This window comes from Pituophis catenifer, unplaced genomic scaffold, assembly GCF_029215685.1.
Source record: "Pituophis catenifer annectens isolate HBS135680 unplaced genomic scaffold, rPitCat1.0.hap2 SCAF_6, whole genome shotgun sequence".
Taxonomy (NCBI): Eukaryota; Metazoa; Chordata; class Lepidosauria; order Squamata; family Colubridae; genus Pituophis; species Pituophis catenifer.
The window spans coordinates 3593509-3615799 of NW_027256886.1; the positions used below are offsets into that span (position 1 = coordinate 3593509).

The window sequence follows — 22291 nt, forward strand, 5'->3', positions numbered from 1 at the left end:
TCAGGTGTCTCCCAAAGGAGAAGAGATTGGCCAGGAGCCAGCTGTTTCCAAGCCATTGGATAGTGACGAAGAAACATTGTGGTTGGACCCACGCCAGCGTCGGAGAGACAAGCGTGAGCAGCAGAAAAGGAGGCGTGCCAGAGATTAAGCTGAGTCACTGGACCACACCCCACAGGCTATAAAAGGGAGTGTGGTGGCCATTCGGACTCTGTGACAGACAAAGCTAATCTCTGGCGAGGCACTTGCACCTTCGGACACAACACCTATTTGCCGTGGATTTAATTAGAAACTGGACTATTCAAACTGTGTGTATTTTTGTCTGTGTTATCGGAGTAAAAGCTCTTGGCAGGCAGCCACGGAGTTGCTGCCAAGTTCCTTATCACTGACGTTGTGTGTTTGAAGAGTTTATTTAACCCTCGGCTGGCTGGTTGGGTGTGTGCATGGTACGGGGGCAGAACAAAAACATTTGGTTTTAGCTTGCCTTTATGGACCCCTATTTGTTCATTTCCAAAGCAGATTCTGAGAGCAATGGCTGCTCCATATTTAGCTTCCTTTCACCCTTCCCTTCCATTAAAACAGAGGGCTGTCTTTTTCACACCAAATTGCCCCAAGAAATAGACAAAGAAACATGGCCTCACATGACTACAGTTTTGAACTTAATATTATCATCTTCCTGGAATAAATAGAAAATGTTTATAGTTCTAGCTTTAAAATCTGAGAGCTGTTTGGATTTAAACACATCATCCCTCTCCCACAACAGTTTGCTATTCTTCCCAATTCAATTTTGCATGACTATTTTTGCAATTCCTGAACAGAGAGCTTCTGTCCAAGTGCCATATTCTGCTTTTCCCTCATGGCTGGACTACTATAATACAGCCTGAACATGTTTCTCACCTTTGGAATGTGATATCCCCTCATCTTCACATCCCTTGTACTTTGCCTGGGAACCCCGACTAGCAAGGCATATTTTAGACGCTGCATTTCATGAATCACGGCATTGGTGTAAGGCAGCTTCTTCTGATCCTGGTAGGAAATTGACCCTGAGAAGCCAAACACATCTTCAATCTCCTTCTTGACTTTCTCTAGAAAAGAATGATGGAAAAAGAATTTTCAATATTTATTCATTTATTTATTTCTGAATTTTAATCCTTAGGATATAGGACAGCCCAGTGGTGAAATCTCTGGGGAAAAAAATGATGGAAATAGAAGTTACATTTTCAATATTGTGTTTCATTTATTTATTTCCAAATTTTAATCCTCAATAGAACTTGGGTACATAGAATAGCATTTAGGGCATTAAATCATAATCATAATCATAATCATAAGTTTATTTGTCAAGCATATATAAGATAATTTACCTGTTATCTATAAACGTAATTTGAATACATGAAAAGAGTAAGTAAAAAGGAAACTTTAGGACAGGGACGATAGGCACCCTGGTGCACTTATGCACACCCTTTACAGACCTCTTAGGAATGGGGTGAGGTCAACAGTAGACAGTTTAAGGTTAAAGTTATGGGGGTTTGGGGAAGAAACTACAGAGTCAGGTAGTGCATTCCAGGCATTGACCACTCTGTTACTGAAGTCATTTTTTCTGCAACTGAGTTTGGAGCAGTTTACCTTGAGTTTGTATCTATTATTTGCTCGTGTATTGTTGTGGTTGAAGCTGAAGTACTCATTGACAGGAAGAACATTGTGGCAGATAATTTTATGTACTATGCTTAGGTCAGACTGAAGTCGGCATAGTTCTAAATTGTCTAAGCCCAAAATTTGGAGTCTGGTGGCATAAGGTATTTTATTGCAGTTAGAGGAATGGAGGACTCTTCTCGTAAAATATCTCTGGATTCTCTCGATTGTATTTCTGTCCAATATGCAGTGCGGGTTCCAGACAGTTGAGTTGTATTCAAGAATTTGTCTAGCAAATGTTTTGTATGCTCTAGTTAGTAGTACAACATTACCAGAGAAGAAGCTACGCAACATTAGGTTAACAACTCTTAATGCCTTTTTGGCAATGTTGCTACAGTGGGCTCACGCACTTAGATCTTTAGAAATGAGTACTCCAAGGTCCTTGACAGAGTTTATGTAAAGTATGAAGAGTGTTGGACCTAAAACACTGCCTTGGGGAACACCGCTATTAACATGTACAGGATTTGATAGAGCACTTCCTATTTTGACCACTTGTCTGTTTGACAGGAAGGCAGCTATCCATTTATGTAGGAGTCCAGAAATGCCATAGGATTTTAGTTTTAGAAGTAATTTGTCATGTACCACTGAATCAAAGGCTTTACAGAAGTCTATGTAAACTGCGTCTATTGCTTTGCCCTGATAGAGATGTGTAGTCCATATGTTTTTGCAATGTAGTAGTTGTAGATTAAAGGATAATTTTTTTCTGAAACCAAATTGTTTGTTAGAAAATAGCTTGTTTGTCTCTAGGTGTAGGGTAATAGATTTGTTAAGGATTGATTCCATGACTTTGCAGGTGATGCAACATAAAGAGATTGGTCTGTAATTTTTAACTAGGCTAGGGTCTCCCTTTCTGAAGATAGGGATGACCTTGGCTTGTGATCATTGGTAGGGCAAGGTGCTGGTATTGAATGGTTTTTCAAAAATTATGCTTAGAGGTTCTGCAATTGCAGTGGAAAGCTTTTTTAAGAAGTATGCACATAGTCCATCAGGTCCAATAGCTAGATATGGTTTTAGATTGCGTAGTGCCTTTTCAACATTGTCTTCTGTAAAATCAATATGTGTAAGATCACCGTAATTGTTGTAATTGTCTGTAGAATGACTGGGAGATATTGGGTATGTGTTGTTGCTGTTTACAAAGACTGAGCCGAAGAACGTGTTAAAGAGATTGGCTTTAATGGTTTCGTCAATACAGTCTTCATTGTTTGGTACTTTTAGGGGTGGGATGGATCTCGAGTCTTTAAGTTTGTTGTTTACAAAATTATAGAAGGCATGGGTGGATTTTGTGCGTAGAAGGTTTTCTTCTTGCTTGATATGATAATTGGTGCATTCAGTCTTTATTTATTGGCATACGTTTTTGTAGCAGTTTTTGAAGTTAGCTACATAGTTAGTTTTGTTTTTTTGCCAAAGAGATTTTTTTCTGGATTGTAATTTTCTTATTGTTATTGGTAGTTTATTTTTTCTAGTTTTGTGGGATATTAGTGGTACATAAAGTTTACTGATTCTTTTGAGTTCGCGTAAGAAAATGTTGTAATGGTCATCAGCAATATTACAGCCAGAGAATAGAATTTGCCAATCAAGATATGAGAGTTCATTGTCTATGAGATCATAGTTGGCTTTTTTAAAGTTATAACTGGGAATCCCATCATTATGATGATTTTTGAGAGGGCGTAAGTTGAGACAAAAGTCAATCATGCTGTGGTCACTGTTAGAGAATGGTTCTTTTATTTGTAGTCCATAAAATTGAATTTAAACTGTTGCAGAAGATGAGATCAAGGCAGTTGTTGAGTCTAGTGTTGTTAGTTGCTAGTTGATCAAGTCCCAGATTAGTTACAGTACTGTACAGGGTTGCATGTATAGGTTCAGTTGTACATTCATTTAGGGTTCAATTAAAAAGTGGTAAGTTAAGGTCACCAAGAAAGATTATTGGGTGTGGGCAGGAGGTTGCTCAGGTTAGTAGTGAAGTTAACTTGTTCACATGTTCAATGTCATAATCTGGGGCTCTGTAACAAAGTAAGAATTGAAATGTGGTATTTAAGGACAGGTATGATTCTATTAAATGTAAACATTTAATAGAATCGTACATCTGGGAAGGAATTTGGAGATCTTCTAGTCCAACCCGCACTTAAGGCAGGAGCCTTCTATCATCCCATTCAAAACCTCCAGTGATGGAGCACCCATAACTTAATTGTTCTCCCTGACCAGAATTTTCTCCTTACTTCGAGGTTGGGTCTCTCTTAGATAAGCTTCTATATATTACTTCTTGTCCCTCTGGTGCCCTAGAGAATTACTCAATCTTCTCATGTACTGGAAGAGAGTTATCATGTCCCCTCAATACACTACAAGCCTTCAGTAGGCTAGGCATACCTAGGTCTCTCAACCATTTGTCATACAATTTAGCCTCCAGATTCTTTATCATTTTTGTTGCTCTTCTCTGCACACTTTCCAGGACCTCAGGATCTTTTTTGTTTCATGGTGACCAGAACTGCATTTACTTTTCTAAGTCTGGTCTCACCACTGCAGTGTAAAGTAGAACTATTATGTCAGCTGCCACCTTACATTTGCTTGTGCCTCGCTACCATGTGATGACAGTCTGCCATCAGGAGGCCAGATCGCGAAGAAGTGAATTGCACATCTTATCTGACTTCCAGCTTCTGCCATGCCCGGTGAGGGAGGGAGAAGAGACGGCAAGGGGAGCCCCATCTCGCTCCATGCATCTCACTTCTCCGCTACTCCACCCCTCCCCACCTGCCACTCCCCCTTGCTGTCCGAGATCAGCAAGCCAGATTCAGGGAGCTGAATGCAATGCTGCCGCCTAGGAGGAGAAGGACATCAAAAATGGGCTCTCTCGCAGTGCCCCCTCTCTCTCTTCTTTTCCTGAGTGGCAGCGGTGCATCTGGCTCACCGAATCTGGCCTGCTGATCTCAGGCAGCAACGGGTCTGACCCGATTCTCACCGGCAATGCTGCAGGCAAGAACTGGCCATGCTGAATCCCGCTTCATGGCTGCGCAGACAGCTCTCACCGGCCACTGCTCGGAGCTCTGGCACCAATCCCCCTCCCCCAGTCCCAGGTCGACAGGGCTAGGGCTGGCAAGAGTCTTTTTGCGGCCGCTACTAAGAGAAGAGGCGCGCAAGCTAGTGTTTGCGGAAGTGGTCTCCACGAGTCCATTCTGCATGGATGGCAAGTGCATACGGGGCAGGTTCCCCTCCTTCACCCCCCCACTTCACCTCCTCACCTCATGCTGTTTGCATGGGAAGCAACGAAAAAGCTGCCATGATTGCTGGAGACAGCGGCCTGAGCAGCACTGGCAAAGGAGCTAGTCAGAGCTCCAAAGCCAAGGTTTAGGGATAAGACCCCCAATAATAAGGCCAAGGCCATATTTCGGGGGTCAAAAGAAAATAAGACCCTGTCTTATTTTTGGGAAAACATGGTAGAAAAATTATTATGAAGAATAGATTCAGTTCCATCATTCAGTATTTCAAAGAGCCCTGGTGGCGCAGCAGACTAAAGCACTGTTATTAACATCAGCTGCCTGCAATTACTGCAAGTTCAAATCTCACCAGGCTCAAGGTTGACTCAGCCTTCCATCCATCCTTTCTAAGGTAGGTAAAATGAGGACCCGGATTGTGGGGGCAATAAGCTGACTTTGTATAAATATACAAAAGTATGAAGGCTATTGCTTAACGCATTGTAAGCCACCCTGAGTCTCCAGAGAAGGGCGGCATATAAATCAAATAATAATAATAATAATAATAATAATAATAATAATAATAATAATTTCTATGTGTTTTAGAACCTGAGAGTGAACCTTGTTCCCATGTCCGTCTCACCTTGGATGGTAGGATGATTAGTCAAGAGGAGCAGTGCCCACATCAGAATAGCCAAGGTTGTTTCTGTTCCAGCAAAAAAAATGTCAAATATATACTGAGCTAAATTCTCTTCATTGTAGGTGGAGTTGGGGTCGTTCCTGCTCTGAAGTTCAAAATGAAAAATGACAATAAATTCAATGCAACTTTTATGTGGTTATTTTTGTCTCTATTTATACAGCATGTCAATTTTTAAAACTTTCAATTTTCAAACATGAGGGCTGCTCAAAAGTTGTGACATGCCTTGGGGATTGTAAAGATGTTTTGTTTACTTTAATATAATTTAGATGTGCTTGGTAAACAATTACATTAATACCATAACTTTTTAACATGGTATGAGAGCAGCTCTGTAGCGAACAAAAAAGCTCTACAGAGAATCATTAAAACTGCCTAGAATATCATCAGGCTCCAACTACCAGCCCTGGACGACATCTTCGAGTCTCGCTGTTTGAGGAAGTTGCATAACATTCTCAGAGACTCTTCCCATCCTGCTTACAATCTTTTTGGACTGTTGCCTTCTGGCAGAAGATACAGAACAACTAAAACTCGGACCACACGTTTTCTGAATAGTTTTTATCCCAGAGCTATAATTGCACTCAACCATGAACTAAAGGGCCGCCATCAGTGAGCTGTTGGACAATATTACTTGGTCTGTTATGTGGATGTTTGGGTGGTTTGGGGGTGGGGAATTGGGGTGGGTGGGAGTGTGTTTGAAGATTGTTATGTATGTTGGACCTGGTCCAAGTTCCTGTTATGTGAATTTCATTGTATGGGTATACTGTGTATACACGTACAATGACAATAAATTTATTATTATTATTATACCTTTTTAACATTCTGTGTATTTCATTTGTTGTAAGTCATGAGAATAAATATATATACAGGTGATTCTATAGGAAAATCAATGCATGAGAGTAATAATTAAACAGTAGATTCACACTGAGTAAGACACTGTCTTAAAATAGCCCGGATTGAAGGGAGTTTTGTTTTTGGATGAACTTATTTATTTATTTTAAATACAAATAACGCAAACAATACAAACATATACATATATATCTAAATACAGAAAAAGAAAAAGAAATACAAATAATACAGTGCACTCCCACCCCCAACACTATCAATGCTATATTTTGCAATTTATGCATCAATTGTTCTTTTTTTTTGCATAAGACCAGAATCTTATCAAAATGTCTCTCAGCAATTTTCTTCCCTATCTTTTTGGACTGAGTCTATGTGTTGCATCAATATCGTATCTTGTAAAGGGAACATCTAGGAGGATCGAGGTAGCCCAGTCCAATACTTCTTGGATCAACTTTGCTTCATTTTCTTCACTTTTCTCCAGATATCCATGTATCTGTAAATTTGAATGGCGCTGACAGTCCTGTATCTCAATCAAATCTGTTCTGTCCCCGTCTCACACACGCACCCCCACAGACAGGCAACAGCTAAAGAACTCAGCCGACAACAGTTTTATCTAGTATCAGAATTGGCAGCAAACCAGTGGCTGGCTGCCAGGTATTCTTTACTCACGAGGGGGGAGTTTCTCCCTTCGTCCGGGAACAAAGCCAATACACAATAATCAACAAAGTCCAGTAAATACAAAGAAGGTCATCCAATATCCGTTTTTTGCTTGTCACAGAGCTGAACCGGCCACCACACCCTCTTTTATACCCTGTGGGGTGTGGTCCAGTGACTCAGCCTAATCCCTGGCACGCCTCTTCTTCTGTTGCGCACGCTTATCTCTGTGACGCTGCCAAGGATCCAGCCAAGACTCATCTCCCTCATTACTGTCCACCTGTGGCTGCGTGGACGTGCTTGGCCCCGGGCCTATCTCTTGACCTTCGGAGGACACCGAAGGCATTGCCAGAGAGGAGGGTTCTGGAGAGGGAAGCCTTGCCAACTCCTCTCCTTCACTCTCGGAGTCCTCTCCTACCGATAACACAGGCTCAGGTAACGGAGCCACAACAAAATCCTTTTTCACCTGAAGCATCATAGTCATCTGTCTTTTTAATGCTCTATCATGTTCTCCCATCTGGGTCCTCACTTCTGTAATATTTTGTGTCATATCCTGACTTTGTTTCACCAAATCTGTTATTCTTACATCCATACTATCCATTTTATCATTTATTTGCTTTAAATCCTACTTTATATTTTTCTTCATTTCTCTTAACTCTTGTAAGAGTTAAGAACATCAAATTTATCTGATTGAGTCAGTGATTTCTTAGGTGATTTTTTTTCCTTGCTTCCATTTCTAAGGCTTTTTCCACTCGAATCAGGCATAACTCTGAAGGTCTAAGGCCTACTTTGGGTCTTTGCCAAACAGTTTCCACACTTTTGCTGCGTTTTGACATTTGACCATCCAAAAAGAGCTCTTGAACTTTTAAGAATTTTACAGTCTATAGTCCATAAATGTCACTTCCTCCTTTGTCTCATCCTTGTCGGCTAATCTCCATAAAAGCAACTAAATAAAACTAAATGAGCAACAGTTAGCTTTATTATACACATCTTATCAAGGCTCTGTCTTAAAAATATTTAGTTCTTCCACCTTCTTCAGGCCTCAACACTTTGACTGAAAAAAGGGAGTTATGGGCCTTCACGCTATACACTCATAAATCAGCTATTATCTTCTCAGCTATACTCCTTTAAACTTTTTACAAGTTCTTTCTCAGTCTTCAGTCATAGGGCCCTTCCTTTCCTGTTGCCTTCAAAGGCCTCTCAAGACTCTTAATCAAACATCCAAGCTCACAGCTTCTCTGAAAAATGTCCAATTTCAAGTCAAATACAGTCCAATCTTCAGGAGAAAAGCAAGGGAAATAATTCACATTTCATAAACTCTTAAATTCCATAATCTTTAGATGTATTTTTTAAACCCATTCTCTGTGATGACCCAGAGGAGACAGAAATTCAGCCTCCATCATCCATTATGGCTAGCTCTGCCCCTCCCCCTCTTTTGATTAACTTCTATGTGTTTGTTTTTATTTTATGATTGGTTACTTTAATAAATATTCAGTACAGCAACTAATGTGTACCTACTAGAATAAATCACAAAAGTTTACAAGCAGGATTCTTATTTAAACTTATGTCCAAAGTGATGTCTCTAACTACAAGCTTTTGTGGTTGCTATTCCACTCTATGATAATTTATGGAATACATAGAATAATAGATAATTATGAGACATCATCAACCTTTTACTGAACTAGTGCAACTTCACAAAGAATTGGGGGACACAATACCGGCCACCTGCCTATTGATGGAGAAGCAAGTTGAGAAACAAACCACCATAGATATGGGAGTCACTGAGCTAGAAAAAGCATTTGATCAAGTACCACATGACCTATTTCTTTCCCATCCACTAATGGTCCAACCTCTCATCATTGCTCTTCATAGATACACCCACATTACACCAATTCTCCGCGAGCTGCACTGGCTCCCTATTGGTCTCCGGATACAATTCAAGGTGTTGGTTATTACCTTTAAAGCCCTACATAGCTCAGGGCCAGACTATCTTCGAGACCGCCTTCTACTGCATAGCTCCCAGCAACCGGTAAGATCCCACAGAGTTGGTCTCCTCTGGGTCCCATCAGCTAAACAATGCTGGCTGGCGGGCCCGCGGGGGAGGGCCTTCTCTGTGGCTGCCCCGGCTCTCTGGAACCAGTTACTTCCTGAGGTCCAGACCATCCCCACCCTATTGGCCTTCTGGAAAGCGGTGAAGACCTGGCTTTTCCAGCAGGCCTGGGGCCATTGATCTCGCTGTTGCAATCTTGTGAGATCCGGCCATGAATGGTGTGAATGGGCTTTTAATGTTTTTAAAATGTTTTCATAATGTTTTTAATAATTTTCTATGTTCATTGTCGCATTACTTTTGTTGTAAGCCGCCCAGAGTTCCTTGAGAGTTGGGCGGCATAGAAATGTGATAAATTAAATTAAATTAAATTCAGTATAGACAAGGGACCCAGAAGTCTATAATTACAACCCCCATGGATGCTGTTATATACTGATGATACAGACTGAAACAAGAAGCACCCTTGAGCCATTAATGCAAAGGTGGAAAATACGTTTAATGGCTTTGGAATGGGGGGGGGGGAACGACAATATTGCAAAGAATGTATATCTTGAAAATAGTGACCAAACCCAATGGTACACTCAAGATTGGAGTGATATCAAATTGTAAATAAGGTGATCCAGTTCAAATCAATAAAAGTTGCTTTTAAAAAACCATTCTGGGTCTTTCTCTGAAAATATGAAGGAAAAGGACCTTCGTTCCTTGTTTCAAACTGTTTTACATTTTTACTTATTGTCAAGGCTGTGAAATTATCGGTTCAATCATTTCATGGAAAGTATTCATTGAAGTATGAATTAATCAAAATGCCCTGTTAATTCTTCTCCTTCTTAGTGGAACCTCTTTAGAAAAAGGGGAAACAAGTGATAGGCAAACACGAGAGGATGAGAAACAGAAACATTTTTAACTCTCCTCTCCCCTCCAGAAAGAATTTCCCATATCTAACAAAAGTATGGTACTGAAGAGGTAGAATGTAGCTCTTATTTAGAAGCATCCAGAATTTAGGTTAGGCTAAATTCAGAATGAGAGCTGAATGAAAGAAAAAAAAAATACCTCCAAGGAAAACAAAACTGGTAATGCCTCTTGTTTACATACAGCAAGGAATGTAATAATTCCTTGCCCATATACTAGTGGTGGGTTCCTCCCAGTTCGGTCCAGTTCGGTCGAGCCGGTAGCGGTGACGATATGACATCACTGAACCGGTTCTCCCCACCGCCCCCCACCCACGTTATTCTTACCTTTTATTTGGTCCCACCCCCAATCTATTGCTGCCTCCTGAGTCCCAGCTGATGACTAGAGGAAAAAAAAACTGTTTAAACTCTTGCCGCGGGGCTTCAAAGGGCCATCCTACAGCTGATCAGTGTTAAAAGCAAACAAATGAGTCGGGTCGTAAGTGCAAGGACCTTCCAGAAATGACTCTGACCAGCTAGCCACGCCCACCTAGTCACATGACCTCCAAGCCACACCCACAAAATAAGCCACGCCCACAGAACTGGTAGTAAAAAAATTTAGAACCCACCCCTGCCATATACAGTATTGTAGTAGAATAAATCCATACCGTCTCCATCTGAAGCAGATAGTGATCAATGAAATCTTGTGGCTCATGCAGAGAGTGAAATTCCTTGTGTTTCTCTATTTCCTGCTTTGCAAAGGAAATGATAAGGTCTCTACAAGCCAGAGCCTCTTTGTGAGGGCCTGGGATGTGTTTCATTAATTGTGGGAATTCAGAAAACATCTAAAAGAAAAAGAAGAGGTAATGTTATCTATTTCTACCACAGTTACAGAAGACTCTCAACAACTCACTATAATAGGCAGCACTTAATAACCAAAGAAAAACATTATGAAAAACACATTAAAACATGGCAAATACACATTGTGTCAGATCTCAAAAGTCCTCCAGAAAAGCTGTTTCCAAATTCTTGTAGAAATCAGTTAATGTTGGAGGCAGAGAACTCATTATAAAGTTAAAGACGAATCATTAGAAAGTCAATAAATCTGAAAGAAACTTACAATGTGACATATTTATTATATTTATGCATTTTAAAACATAAGATGCAGTATTGCAATTAAAAAAGCAGAAGGTACCTCTACAAATCAGAGCCGATGTTGTCCAAAGATCCAAATATAATTAATATTATTTTTCTTCCGTAGTTGACAAACTTGACACATCTCTCTCCTCCACTGTAAAGTCTCACTACTTAAATCTGGAAAAACTTATATCTGATGATCCCCAAACACTATCAATGCCATATTTCGCACTTTGTGCATCAATAATTCTTCTTCTTCTTCTTCTTCTTCTTCTTCTTCTTCTTCTTCTTCTTCTTCTTCTTCTTCTTCTTCTTCTTCTTCTTCTTCTTCTTCTTCTTCTTCTTCTTCTTCTTCTTCTTCTTCTTCTTCTCCTTCTCCTTCTCCTTCTCCTTCTCCTTCTCCTTCTTCTTCTTTTTTTTTTTTTTGCATAAGACCAGAATCTTATCAAAATGTCTCTCAGCAATTTTCTTCCCAATCTTTTTGGACTGACTCTATGTATTCCCGATCCGTTTGCCAGATTTAATTGTCTATTAATGTCGTCCGGCCATTGAAAAATCAACGATTTGGCAGCATCAGGGCCTAAAATAAAAGCTTCAATGGGGGAATGGTTCAATGGTCAATTGTAGAGTGGTCTGGACGGAACCCCACCTGCTCATAACCGAGCAGGTCAGCCTCTTCAGCCCAACACTCCAGTTTGGACAGGAGATAGCGGGCATAGAGTTTCCCCAAAATTAAAAGAAGACTGATGTTACGGAAGTTGCCAGGATCGGAGTGGGCGCCTTTCTTATGTATTGGGATGATTATGGCATCCTTCCAGAGCTTGGGGATAAGGCCCATTTGGTTGATCGCATTGAATACCTCGGTAAGAACCGGGGTCCACCAGTCCTTATGGGCTAGAATGGCTTCAGCTGGGATGAGATCCAGGCTGGGAGCTTTGTGAAGTTTGAGTTGTCCGATTAGCTTGGCAATCGTGGATGGTTCTACAGGAGGCCATCTGGGAAGGTAGTTAGGGAGGGAGCCTGAGGTCAAAGAAACTGGCACGTCAGTGTCGTAAAAGACTCGGCGTAGAAAGAGTTCCCATGTAGTGGCAGAGATGGAATGAGTGAGCCTACTAGTTGGCCTCCTGTTTAACAGACTCCAGAAATCTCAAGGGTTGCTGGATTTCGCGGCCTCTAGTAATGCGTTCCACCTTAGCCGGTGCCAGTCTTGCTTAGCTCTTGAAAGAGCTAGCTTGTATGCCTTCTTGGCCTCGAAATAAGTGGGGGGAGGGGGGGCGTCGATGAACCTGATCGTTTGTGGGCAGAATATATAAATCTCATGTGGTTCCTGGCTTGTTTGCACTGTGAGTTAAACCAAGGGGCTCCCTTCCTCCGGGAAACTCTACCAGGGATAAGGGTGGGGGGCTGAAAGGAGGCTATAAGACCTCTTAGACACTCAGTGAAGGCGGTCAGTAGCACTCCAGGTGTGGCCTTGGTGCCGATTAAGGCTGACAAGGTATTGGCTGCTTCTTGATGATAAAAGCGTGTGTGGAAAAGGGCCAGAGACTTTGACCATTTCAGCAACATCGGGGAGCCTCTGGGATTAGAGTCTATTGAGACAACGTGAGCGGGATGGCCTTGAGGTCTATATAGCCATGCAACCGTAATGAGAGGAAGGTGGTCACTGAAAATTCTGTCGTCTACTTTTCTCCGGATATCCATGTATCTGTAAATTTGAATGGCCCTGAGAGTCCTGTATCTCAATCAAATCTTTTTTCACCTGAAGCATCATAGTCATCTGTCTTTTTAATACTCTATCATGTTCTCCCATCTGGGTCCTCACTTCTGTAATATTTTGTGTCATATCCTGACTATTTATATCCAGACTAAAAGAAGACTCTCAACAACTCACGGTAATTGTCAGCACTTAATAACCAAAGAAAACCAGTATGAAAAATACATTAAAAGATGGAAAACATACATTGCGTCAGACCTCAATGTTCCTCCAGAAAAGCTGTTTCGAAATTCTTGTAGAAAGCAAATAATATTGGAGGCAGATAACTCATTATACAGTTAAAGATGAATAATTAGAAAGTCAAGAAATTTAAAAGGTGCATGGTACACTGTTACCTTCCCACTAAAGTAGTACCTGTTTATCTACTTGCATTTGCAAGGTGCTGCTAGGATAGGTGGGTAGGAACCGGTAAAGGAATGAGAGCTCACCCCGTCACACAGTACTTGGGTCTTAACATTTTAACAAATGTTGTACTGGATATACAGGGCATATAAATACTTGCTCCAGGCATGATTGAACATATAGGAGGTTCAATCTCTTGGCCAATTAAATAAAAGTACAATTGGTCAAAAACAGTGTAGCTGTTAATGCACCAGCCTAGAAACTGAGATACTCTGAGTTCTAGTCCCAACTCAAGCACTAAGCCAACCGGATGACTCTGGACTAGTCACTCTTTCTCAGCCCTAGGAAGTGAGCAATGGCAAACCACTTCCAAAATCTTCACATGGAAACTGCAAAGACTTGTCCAGGCTCTCACCTGGAGTTATGACTGGGTCAAGGACAGGCCAGAGGTGGATTCTAATTTTTTTTACTACCGGTGCTGTGGGTGTGGCTTATTTTGTGGGTGTGGCTTGGAGGTCATGTGACTAGGTGGGCGTGGCTAGCTGGTCAGAGTCATTTCTGGAAGGTCCTCGCACTTACAACCAGTCCTCGCACTTACGACCCAACTCATTTGTTTGCTTTTAACACTGATCAGCTGTAGGAAGCCCCGCGGCAAGAGTTTAAACAGTTTTTTTCCCTCTAGTCATCAGCTGGGACTCAGGAGGCAGCAATAGATTGGGGGTGGGACCAAATAAAAGGTAAGAATAATGTGGGTGGGGGGGAGAACCGGTTTGGTGACGTCATATCGCCACCGCTACCGGCTCGGCCGAACCGGGAGGAACCCACCACTGGGACAGGCACACCTACTGGGTATATATTAGATTATTCCCAAGGCTTCCTCCATGCCTTAAATTCTATGATTCCATGAAAATACTGGTGGAAAACATAAGTTGATTTGGGAAGCTTTGCCTCTTTAACAGAAATGATTACTTACCACATGGAAAACATTACCAGAAAAATGCAAAACAATTTCAAGGGATTGAATAAACTTCTGGAAGTTGTCATCTTCTGCATCAAACTGACGTCCAAAACTCAAATGACATATGATGTTAGAAACTACATTTAGCACTGAATTTGAAGGGTCAAATGGCTGTCCTGCAAATGAAGATGTTTTATGATGAATTTTTAAAGAAAGGGGCTTCTATGGGGATGATGAAGAAAATTGGGACGTGTCAATTTTTTTTTTAAATTTAAAAAATAAAATACATCTGTTTTATTTGAAATACTCGAAAATGGAAAATATTTTTTCAGACCTTAAGCCATTGTCATTATCCCAAATTACATACCTTTCGTTTGTCTAAAGATTTCCACCAGTGTCTGAGCTGCATCTTCTATTCGATGATCAAAGTTTTTCTTCCCCAGACCCATCTTCCGCAGAGAAGTGATGCCAAAGTGTCTCTGCTGTTTCCAGGTGAGGCCATTGGAAAGAATAATTCCTGTGGGCATCATCAGATAGAGATAAATGATTCCTGATAATGTTAAAAAAAACAGGTCTAGTTGTTGCCAAATATCTCTTGGATTTTTGGCAAGAATACCAAATAAATGAAGAAAAAAAAACTTTATAAGAAAAACTTAGCTAGCATGTGGCATCTGGGAATGCCCAGATCTTTACCTGACAGATTTTTTATTTATTTATTTATATGCCGCCCTTCTCCGGAGACTCAGGGCGGCTTACAATGCGTTAAGCAATAGCCTTCATACTTTTGTATATATTTATACAAAGTCAGCTTATTGCCCCCACAAACTGGGTCCTCAATTTTACCTACCTTAGAAAGGATGGAAGGCTGAGTCAACCTTGAGCCTTGGAGAGATTCGAACCAGCAGAAATTGCAGGTTCATTACAGGGTGCATTAAACCACTGTACTACCAAGATTTAACTATGTAGTATAAAAAAAGCAAACAATTTTTTTATTAAAAAAAAAAAACAGCTTCAAATTAAGGAACTGGAGAATAATATATTTCAAAGATCAGTTCAAGGTCCAAAGATACAAAATAACTGAGCAAACAAAGTAACAGTTTTACTATGTATAAACCAGGGGTCAGCAACCTGTGGCTCTGGAGCCACATGTGGCTCTTTCACCCCTCAGATGCATCACAACTGCCAATGTGTGACACCCACCGGCACACGATTTATTTGAGCTTTTCAACCCCAACCATGAATAAATGGATAAATCCAAGAAAAGAAAAGTTTCCGAAGAAAATAGAACGTTAATTCTGTCTATCTGTCTATCTATCTATCTATCTATCTATCTATCTATCTATCTATCTATCTATCTATCTATCATCTATCACTATCTCTATTTTCTATCAATCTCTCTGTCTATCTTCTATCTATCTATCTATCTATCTATCTATCTATCTATCTATCTATCTATCTATCATCTATCACTATCTCTATTTTCTATCAATCTCTCTGTCTATCTTCTATCTATCTATCTATCTATCTATCTATCTATATATCTATCTAACTATCTATCTATCCTATCCAATCCTATCTATCTATCTATCTATCTATCTATCTATCTATCTATCTATCATCTATCACTATTTTCTATCAATCTCTCTATCGTCTATCTATCTATCTATCTATCTATCTATCTATCTATCTATCTATCTATCTATCTATCATCTATCACCATCTCTATCTTCTATCAATCTCTCTGTCTATCTTCTATCTATCTATCTATCTATCTATCTATCTATCTATCTATCTATCTATATATCTATCTAACTATCTATCTATCTATCTATCTATCACTATCTCTATCTTCTATCAATCTCTGTCTATTGTCTATCTATCTATCTATCTATCTATCTATCTATCTATCTATCATCTATCACTATTTTCTATCAATCTCTCTATCGTCTATCTATCTATCTATCTATCTATCTATCTATCTATCTATCATCTATCACTATCTCTATCTTCTATCAATCTCTGTCTATTTTCTATCTATCTATATCTATCTATCTATCTATCTATCATCTATCACTATCTCTATATTCTATCAATCTCTCTGCCTATCATCTATCTATCTATCTATCTATCTATCTATCTATCTATCTATCATCTATCTATCTATCTATCTATCTATCTATCTATCTATCTATCTATATCTGTTTATCTATTTATCTGTCTATCTATCTATCTATCTATCTATCTATCTATCTATCTATCATCTATCACTATCTCTATATTCTATCAATCTCTTTGTCTATCTTCTATCTATCTATCCATCCATCCATCCATCCATCCATCCACCCACTTATCTACCTATCCATCTATCTGTCTATATCTAACTAGCTAGCTAGTTTTCTCAGTGTACATTTCTCAGTATAAACTAAGAATTCGGTTTGGCATGAGAATTTTTATATTGGATGTATTCATGAAACAAAATATTAGGGCAGTGGTCCCGAACCTTTTTGGCTCCTGGGACCAGTTTTGTGGAAGATAATTTTCCCATGAACCAGGAAGGAGGGATCCTTTCACCTAGATCCCATGCATGTGTAGATAAAGCTTCATTTGCTCACCCAATGCTTGTGCAGGCCAGTTCCCCACAGATTGCGGAAAGGTACTGGTTCATGGACCAGAGGTTGGGACCCTTGCCATAGGGGAAGAGGGACTGCTTAAAATGTAGAAGGATACTACAAATGCACAGAAAAATATGCAAAAGCGTGTACACACATGCACATGCACACACACACACACATTTCAGCATTTGCAGGGGTGAAATGCTCCCGGTTCAGACCGGATCACCCGATCTGGTAGCAATGGCGGCGGGTGATTTGGAGAACCAGTAGCAAAAATCCCTGTCCCCCCCCCATGCCCAGCTGAGTCACGCGATCATCAGAGGCTGTTTTTTTTACTTTTAAAAGCATTTCTTCTACAACCTCTTTGGCCGAAAAAATGCTTTTAAAAGTTTTTTTTAAAAAGCCTCTCATGATCGCGCAGTTCAGCTGGGATCATCAGAGGCTTTTCAAAACATTTTTTTCTGCAACCCTTCGGCCAAAGAGGCTGTAGAAAAAAAAATGCCTATAAAAGCCTCTGGTGACTTGCCTGATCGTCAGAGGCTTCTAAAAGCATTTTTTTCTGAAACCTCTTAAGGTTGTAGAAAAAATGCTTTTAAAAGTAAAAAAAAAAAGTTGGCCACGCCCACCCAGTCACATTACCCCCACCCACCAAGCCACACCCACAGAACCAGTAGTAACAAATTTTAGATTTCACCCCTGAGCATTTGGTATTGAAAACAAAAATATCATTAAGTTGATTACAAAAATTCAAGTTATTAACTGACAAACTGAAAAAAATAAAAGCCAAATGACTACACTAATAAAAGACTACAAAAGGCAGATCACAACTAGCTTTAAAAAAAGAGGGTGAATTCATAAAATTATGCAAATTTTGCTTTTGTATGGAAATCCTTTGGAATAGCCTTGCACTGATTTGCTCACTTCCTACTCACTTTAATATCTATCTGCTCACTTCCTACTCGCTTTAATATCTATCAAGTGTTTAGTGAAAAAGAAGTAATGTCTAAATCAATGTATGAATGGAATGGACCAGATAGAAAGCAATGGAAATGTACAATAATTTGGTGTAAAGTAAAGTAAGCAGTATTTCTTTTGCTTATAAATCATTTTGTTACTATGCCTTCCCCCGTGCTATTAATAACATTAACATAAATTATGACATTATGATGGTAATTTATGTACAATTTCTTACTACTTGCACTTACCTTTTCCAGAAGGCGACAAGAAAGGATCGTCTGGTCGGTCAGAAAATGCATCTGAGAAGCCGGTCATTCCTTCTTTTACAGCTTTGAATCCAGATAGCACTACTACAAGGTGAGATCCAGCCCACATGGTGTATATATTTCCATATCGCTTTACATGCTGCCAAATGAATCAATGTTGAGCAAGGTTATAATCAAATGAAACAGATTATTTGAAAGTAATATGCCACCTACACTCTTTCCTACATTCTTAGATTGAAGACATCTGGAAGTTGAGTCTTGGCAAATGTGCTTCTTTTCTTGTTGGTTCAAAATATTTTATTGCTTATCCTAGTAGCTTCTAGTAGCGTCTGAGAAAGTTGGTTAGGGGACCCCATATATGTCCACCAGGGAGGTTCCATTTCTCACCTAATCTGAACCGGCACATTAAACCAGTAGGCAGAGAGTCTTTGGGATGTAAATATTCCAACTCCTAAATCCTTTATCGTAGGTGGTCCTTAAGTGTGGCTTCTCTGGAGAAGGTGTGAAGGGATCTGAATCTTCCTGAGACTGAGGAAAGAACAGCAATACTGAACCATTTGTTCATTATCTGATGGGCTGCAACCTGAATTAAGATTGGCCGCAAGAAGGTTTATGTCTTGTATATTAGCTAGTAAGTCAACTGACATCCGCATCATATCTATTCTATACCATGACATGTGTCTGTTTGAGTAAAATGTGTATTGCTTTCCCTTCGGATATCTTCTTCTCCAAGCATCTTGAATGCTTAATTCCTCCACCATTGTAAAGAAAGATTTTTGGAAGAGTTTTTCTAGGCTTCTTATTTGTCTTTGTAGTTTTGTAGTCCAGATCAGCTTCTATTATTGCATTGAAATCACCTATCATACAAATATTTTCATACTCAAATTCTATTATTTTCCTGTGTAGTTTTCCATAAAAGTCTTCTTGATTGTTATTTGGGGCATATATTGCCACTAAAAGTATTTGTTTATAGTTCATTGTTACTCCCACCATTAAAATCCTCCCTTCTTCATCGGCAAAGAGTCTGGTAACATTCATTCAGACTACAGGATGCCTTACAACACTGCTGCTTTTCTCATAACTAATATAGTAAAGTGTTCTCTGGCTTCTCTCAGACCAAGAGAAAAATGGGAATTTTTTTCTCTCTCTAGCTGAAACATTTCTCTAAGAATTCACATATCTCACTCGGAAGACAGTCATGAACCATATTCCCAGCTCATAAACTGTTTTTCCCCCTATTTTTGTTCTCCTCTCTATTACTGTTGCTTGGAGATACCACTAATTTAAGTAAAAAACCTATTGGTGCTTCCTTCCCAAAATAGAATCTTGATGTTTCTGTATTATTTTAGCATCCCAAAATAATTCTACAGGATTCAGCCACTTAAAAAGAATCTGCTACAACTTCTTGAATGTTATGGTTCTTTAACCTACATCTTGAGTTGGATGTTTCTTTTACCTCTGATTTTTTATTTGATGAAATAGTGGAATCCAGTAGAAGAATATATATTATTTAGAAAATGTTGTTTCAAATTGATTTAGCATGCAATTATGATGGTGCCTATTGGAGGAATATTGCTACAGTATGATAATTCCACCAACAGTATTATCCAACTCAATAATGCTGCCCTTTACAGTGCTCTATCAAAGTTATTTCTGAACACTAAAATTTAGGTAGGATAATGTGCCAGAAGTGGAGAGGTAGTTCAGTTAAACTTTTTAAGCACCAATAGTTAGGTCTTACTATACCGCATGTATATCACCTTTGTGCACGTGAAGCAACTGAACAAAAATAATGATCCAAGATGGCGCCGCCAAAGGCTGCCTCGATGAAATGCTCTCTAATGGTTTCTTTGTTTTTAATTATTCTCTGCGACTCACTACAGACTTCTTATTCATGAGACCATCTGCTAAAAATTAAGCAACGTTTCTTTAAGGAGCAGCTTTCTGTGATCTCACACACCCCTCCCCATCTCTACAAACACGGAGGAGATTCTAACACAGGAAGAAGCAATTTCCCCAGAGCCATGGATTACCAAATAAACCAAATGGAAGAAATGAAGAAAGAGAGATAAAAGGGTGGGGATTTTAAACAAATTAAGGAATAGGAGAAATAAAACTCCTCTGCCTTCAATTTTCCTAACCAACATATGTTCACTTGCTAATAAGATGGATGAAATACTCCTTTTAAACAGATACAATTCTGACTTTTACAATTCTACAGCCCTATGCTTCTCTGAAACCTGGTTAAATGAATCAATTATTTATTTATTTATTTATTTATTTATTTATTTATTTATTTATTTATTTATTTATTTATTTAATTGAATTTGTATACTGCCCTACTCCCGAAGGACTCAGGGCGGTGAACAGCCATGGAATAAAACATATAAATACAAAATTTAAAATAGATTAAAACAAATTAAATAATGTGGCTGAACAAATTTAAAACCCCAATAGTTTTAAAACCAGATTTAAAATTTCCATTTAAAAAGGGGAAAGACTTAGGTCAGGCTGGCTTGATGAAATAGGAAGGTCTTGAGCGCACGACGGAAGGTACGCAGATCCGGGATCCTCCGTATCTCCGGGGGGAGCTCGTTCCAGATAGTAGGTGCCCCCACAGAGAAGGCTCTCCCCCTGGGAACCGCCAGTCGACATTGTTTGGCCGACGGCACCTGGAGGAGCCCCTCTCTATGGGAGCGTACTGGTCGATGGGAGGCTATTGGTGGTAGCAGGCGGTCCCGTAAATAACCAGGTCCTAAGCCATGGAGCACTCTAAAGGTGATAACCAAAACCTTGAAGCGCACTTGGAAGACCACCGGGAGCCAGTGCAGCTCACGCAGGAGAGGTGTTACATGGGAGCGCCACGTCGCTCCCGTCACCACCCGCGCGGCCGCACTCTGTGCCAGTTGGAGCCTCCGAGTACTCCTCAAGGGGAGCCCCATGTAGAGAGTGTTACAATAGTCCAGACGGGAGGTGACGAGGGCATGAGTGACCATGCGTAAGGAGTCCTGATCTAGAAAGGGACGCAACTGGCGAATCAGGCGAACCTGATGAAAAATCCTCCCAGTCACGGCCGTCAAGTGCTCTTCTAAAGACAGCCGTGAGTCCAGGAGGACACCCAAGTTGCGAGCCCTTTCCGTGGGGGCCAATGATTCGCCCCCAATAGTCAGTGATGGCACCAGCTGACTATATCGGGACATCGGAAACCACAGCCACTCGGTCTTGGATGGGTTGAGCCTGAGCCTGTTCCTCCCCATCCAGATCCGTACGGCCTCCAGGCACCGGGACATCACTTCAAGGGCATTGTTGGGGTGGTCTGGGGTGGAAATGTACAGCTGGGTGTCGTCAGTGTACTGATGGTACTCCACCCCAAAACCATGGATGATCTCGCCCAGCGGCTTAACATAAATGTTGAACAAAAGGGGCGAGAGGACCGATCCTTGTGGCACCCCACATATAAGGGGCCTCGGGGTCGACCTCTGCCCCCCCGTCAACACAGACTGCGACCGGTCGGAGAGAAAGGAGGAGAACCACCATAGTACGGTGCCTTCCACCCCCAACTCTTCCAACCGGTGCAGCATGATACCATGGTCGATGGTATCAAAAGCCGCTGGGAGATCTAACAGGACCAGGACAGAGGAGCACCCCCTGTCCCGAGCCCTCCAGAGATCATCCACCAACGCGACCAATGCCGTTTCCGTGCTGTACCCAGGCCTGAAGCCTGACTGGAACGGATCTAGATATGTCGTTTCATCCAGGTACTGGGGGAGCTGTCGTGCAACCACACTCTCAACAACCTTCGCCACAAAGCGAAGGTTGGAGACTGGACGATAGTTAGCCAATACTGCCGGGTCCAGGGAAGGCTTCTTGAGGAGAGGTCTCACCACCGCCTCTTTCAAGGTGGCGGGAAAGACACCCTTGCCAAATGAAGCATTTATAATCCCCTGGAGCCAGCCTCGTGTCACCTCCCGGGAAGCCAGCACTAACCAGGAGGGGCACAGGTCCAACAAACATGTGGTCGCATTCAGTCTACCCAGAATCCTGTCCACGTCCTCAGGGGTCACAGGATCAAACTCTTCTCAGATAACATTCTCAGGACCTGCCTCCGTCATCCCCGCTGGATCTACCCAGTCGGAGTCCAGATCTTCCCAAATCTGAGTGATTTTGTCATGCAGATACTGAACAAAATCCTCGGCTCTTCCCTCCAAGGGGTCCTCCCGTGCTTCCTGGTGGAGCAGGGAGCGGG

General features: G+C 40.8%; 1 protein-coding gene across 3 annotated transcripts in view; it reads right to left on the reverse strand.

The window, feature by feature from the left end:
- Positions 1-22291, reverse strand: part of LOC139318644 (cytochrome P450 2J2-like) — a 44351-nt gene that overhangs the window by 4797 nt on the left and 17263 nt on the right. For 2 of the 3 annotated variants that reach the window (XM_070946196.1, XM_070946197.1), the window contains 6 exons: positions 18028-18184; positions 14578-14727; positions 14226-14386; positions 10668-10844; positions 5515-5656; positions 895-1082 (listed from right to left, as the gene is read on the reverse strand). In XM_070946196.1, coding sequence (XP_070802297.1) covers positions 895-1082; positions 5515-5656; positions 10668-10844; positions 14226-14386; positions 14578-14727; positions 18028-18154 — 945 coding nt within the window. In that variant the 5' untranslated portion in view covers positions 18155-18184. The remainder of the gene's footprint in view (positions 1-894; positions 1083-5514; positions 5657-10667; positions 10845-14225; positions 14387-14577; positions 14728-18027; positions 18185-22291) is intronic. The other variant, XM_070946195.1, reaches the window with a different exon arrangement.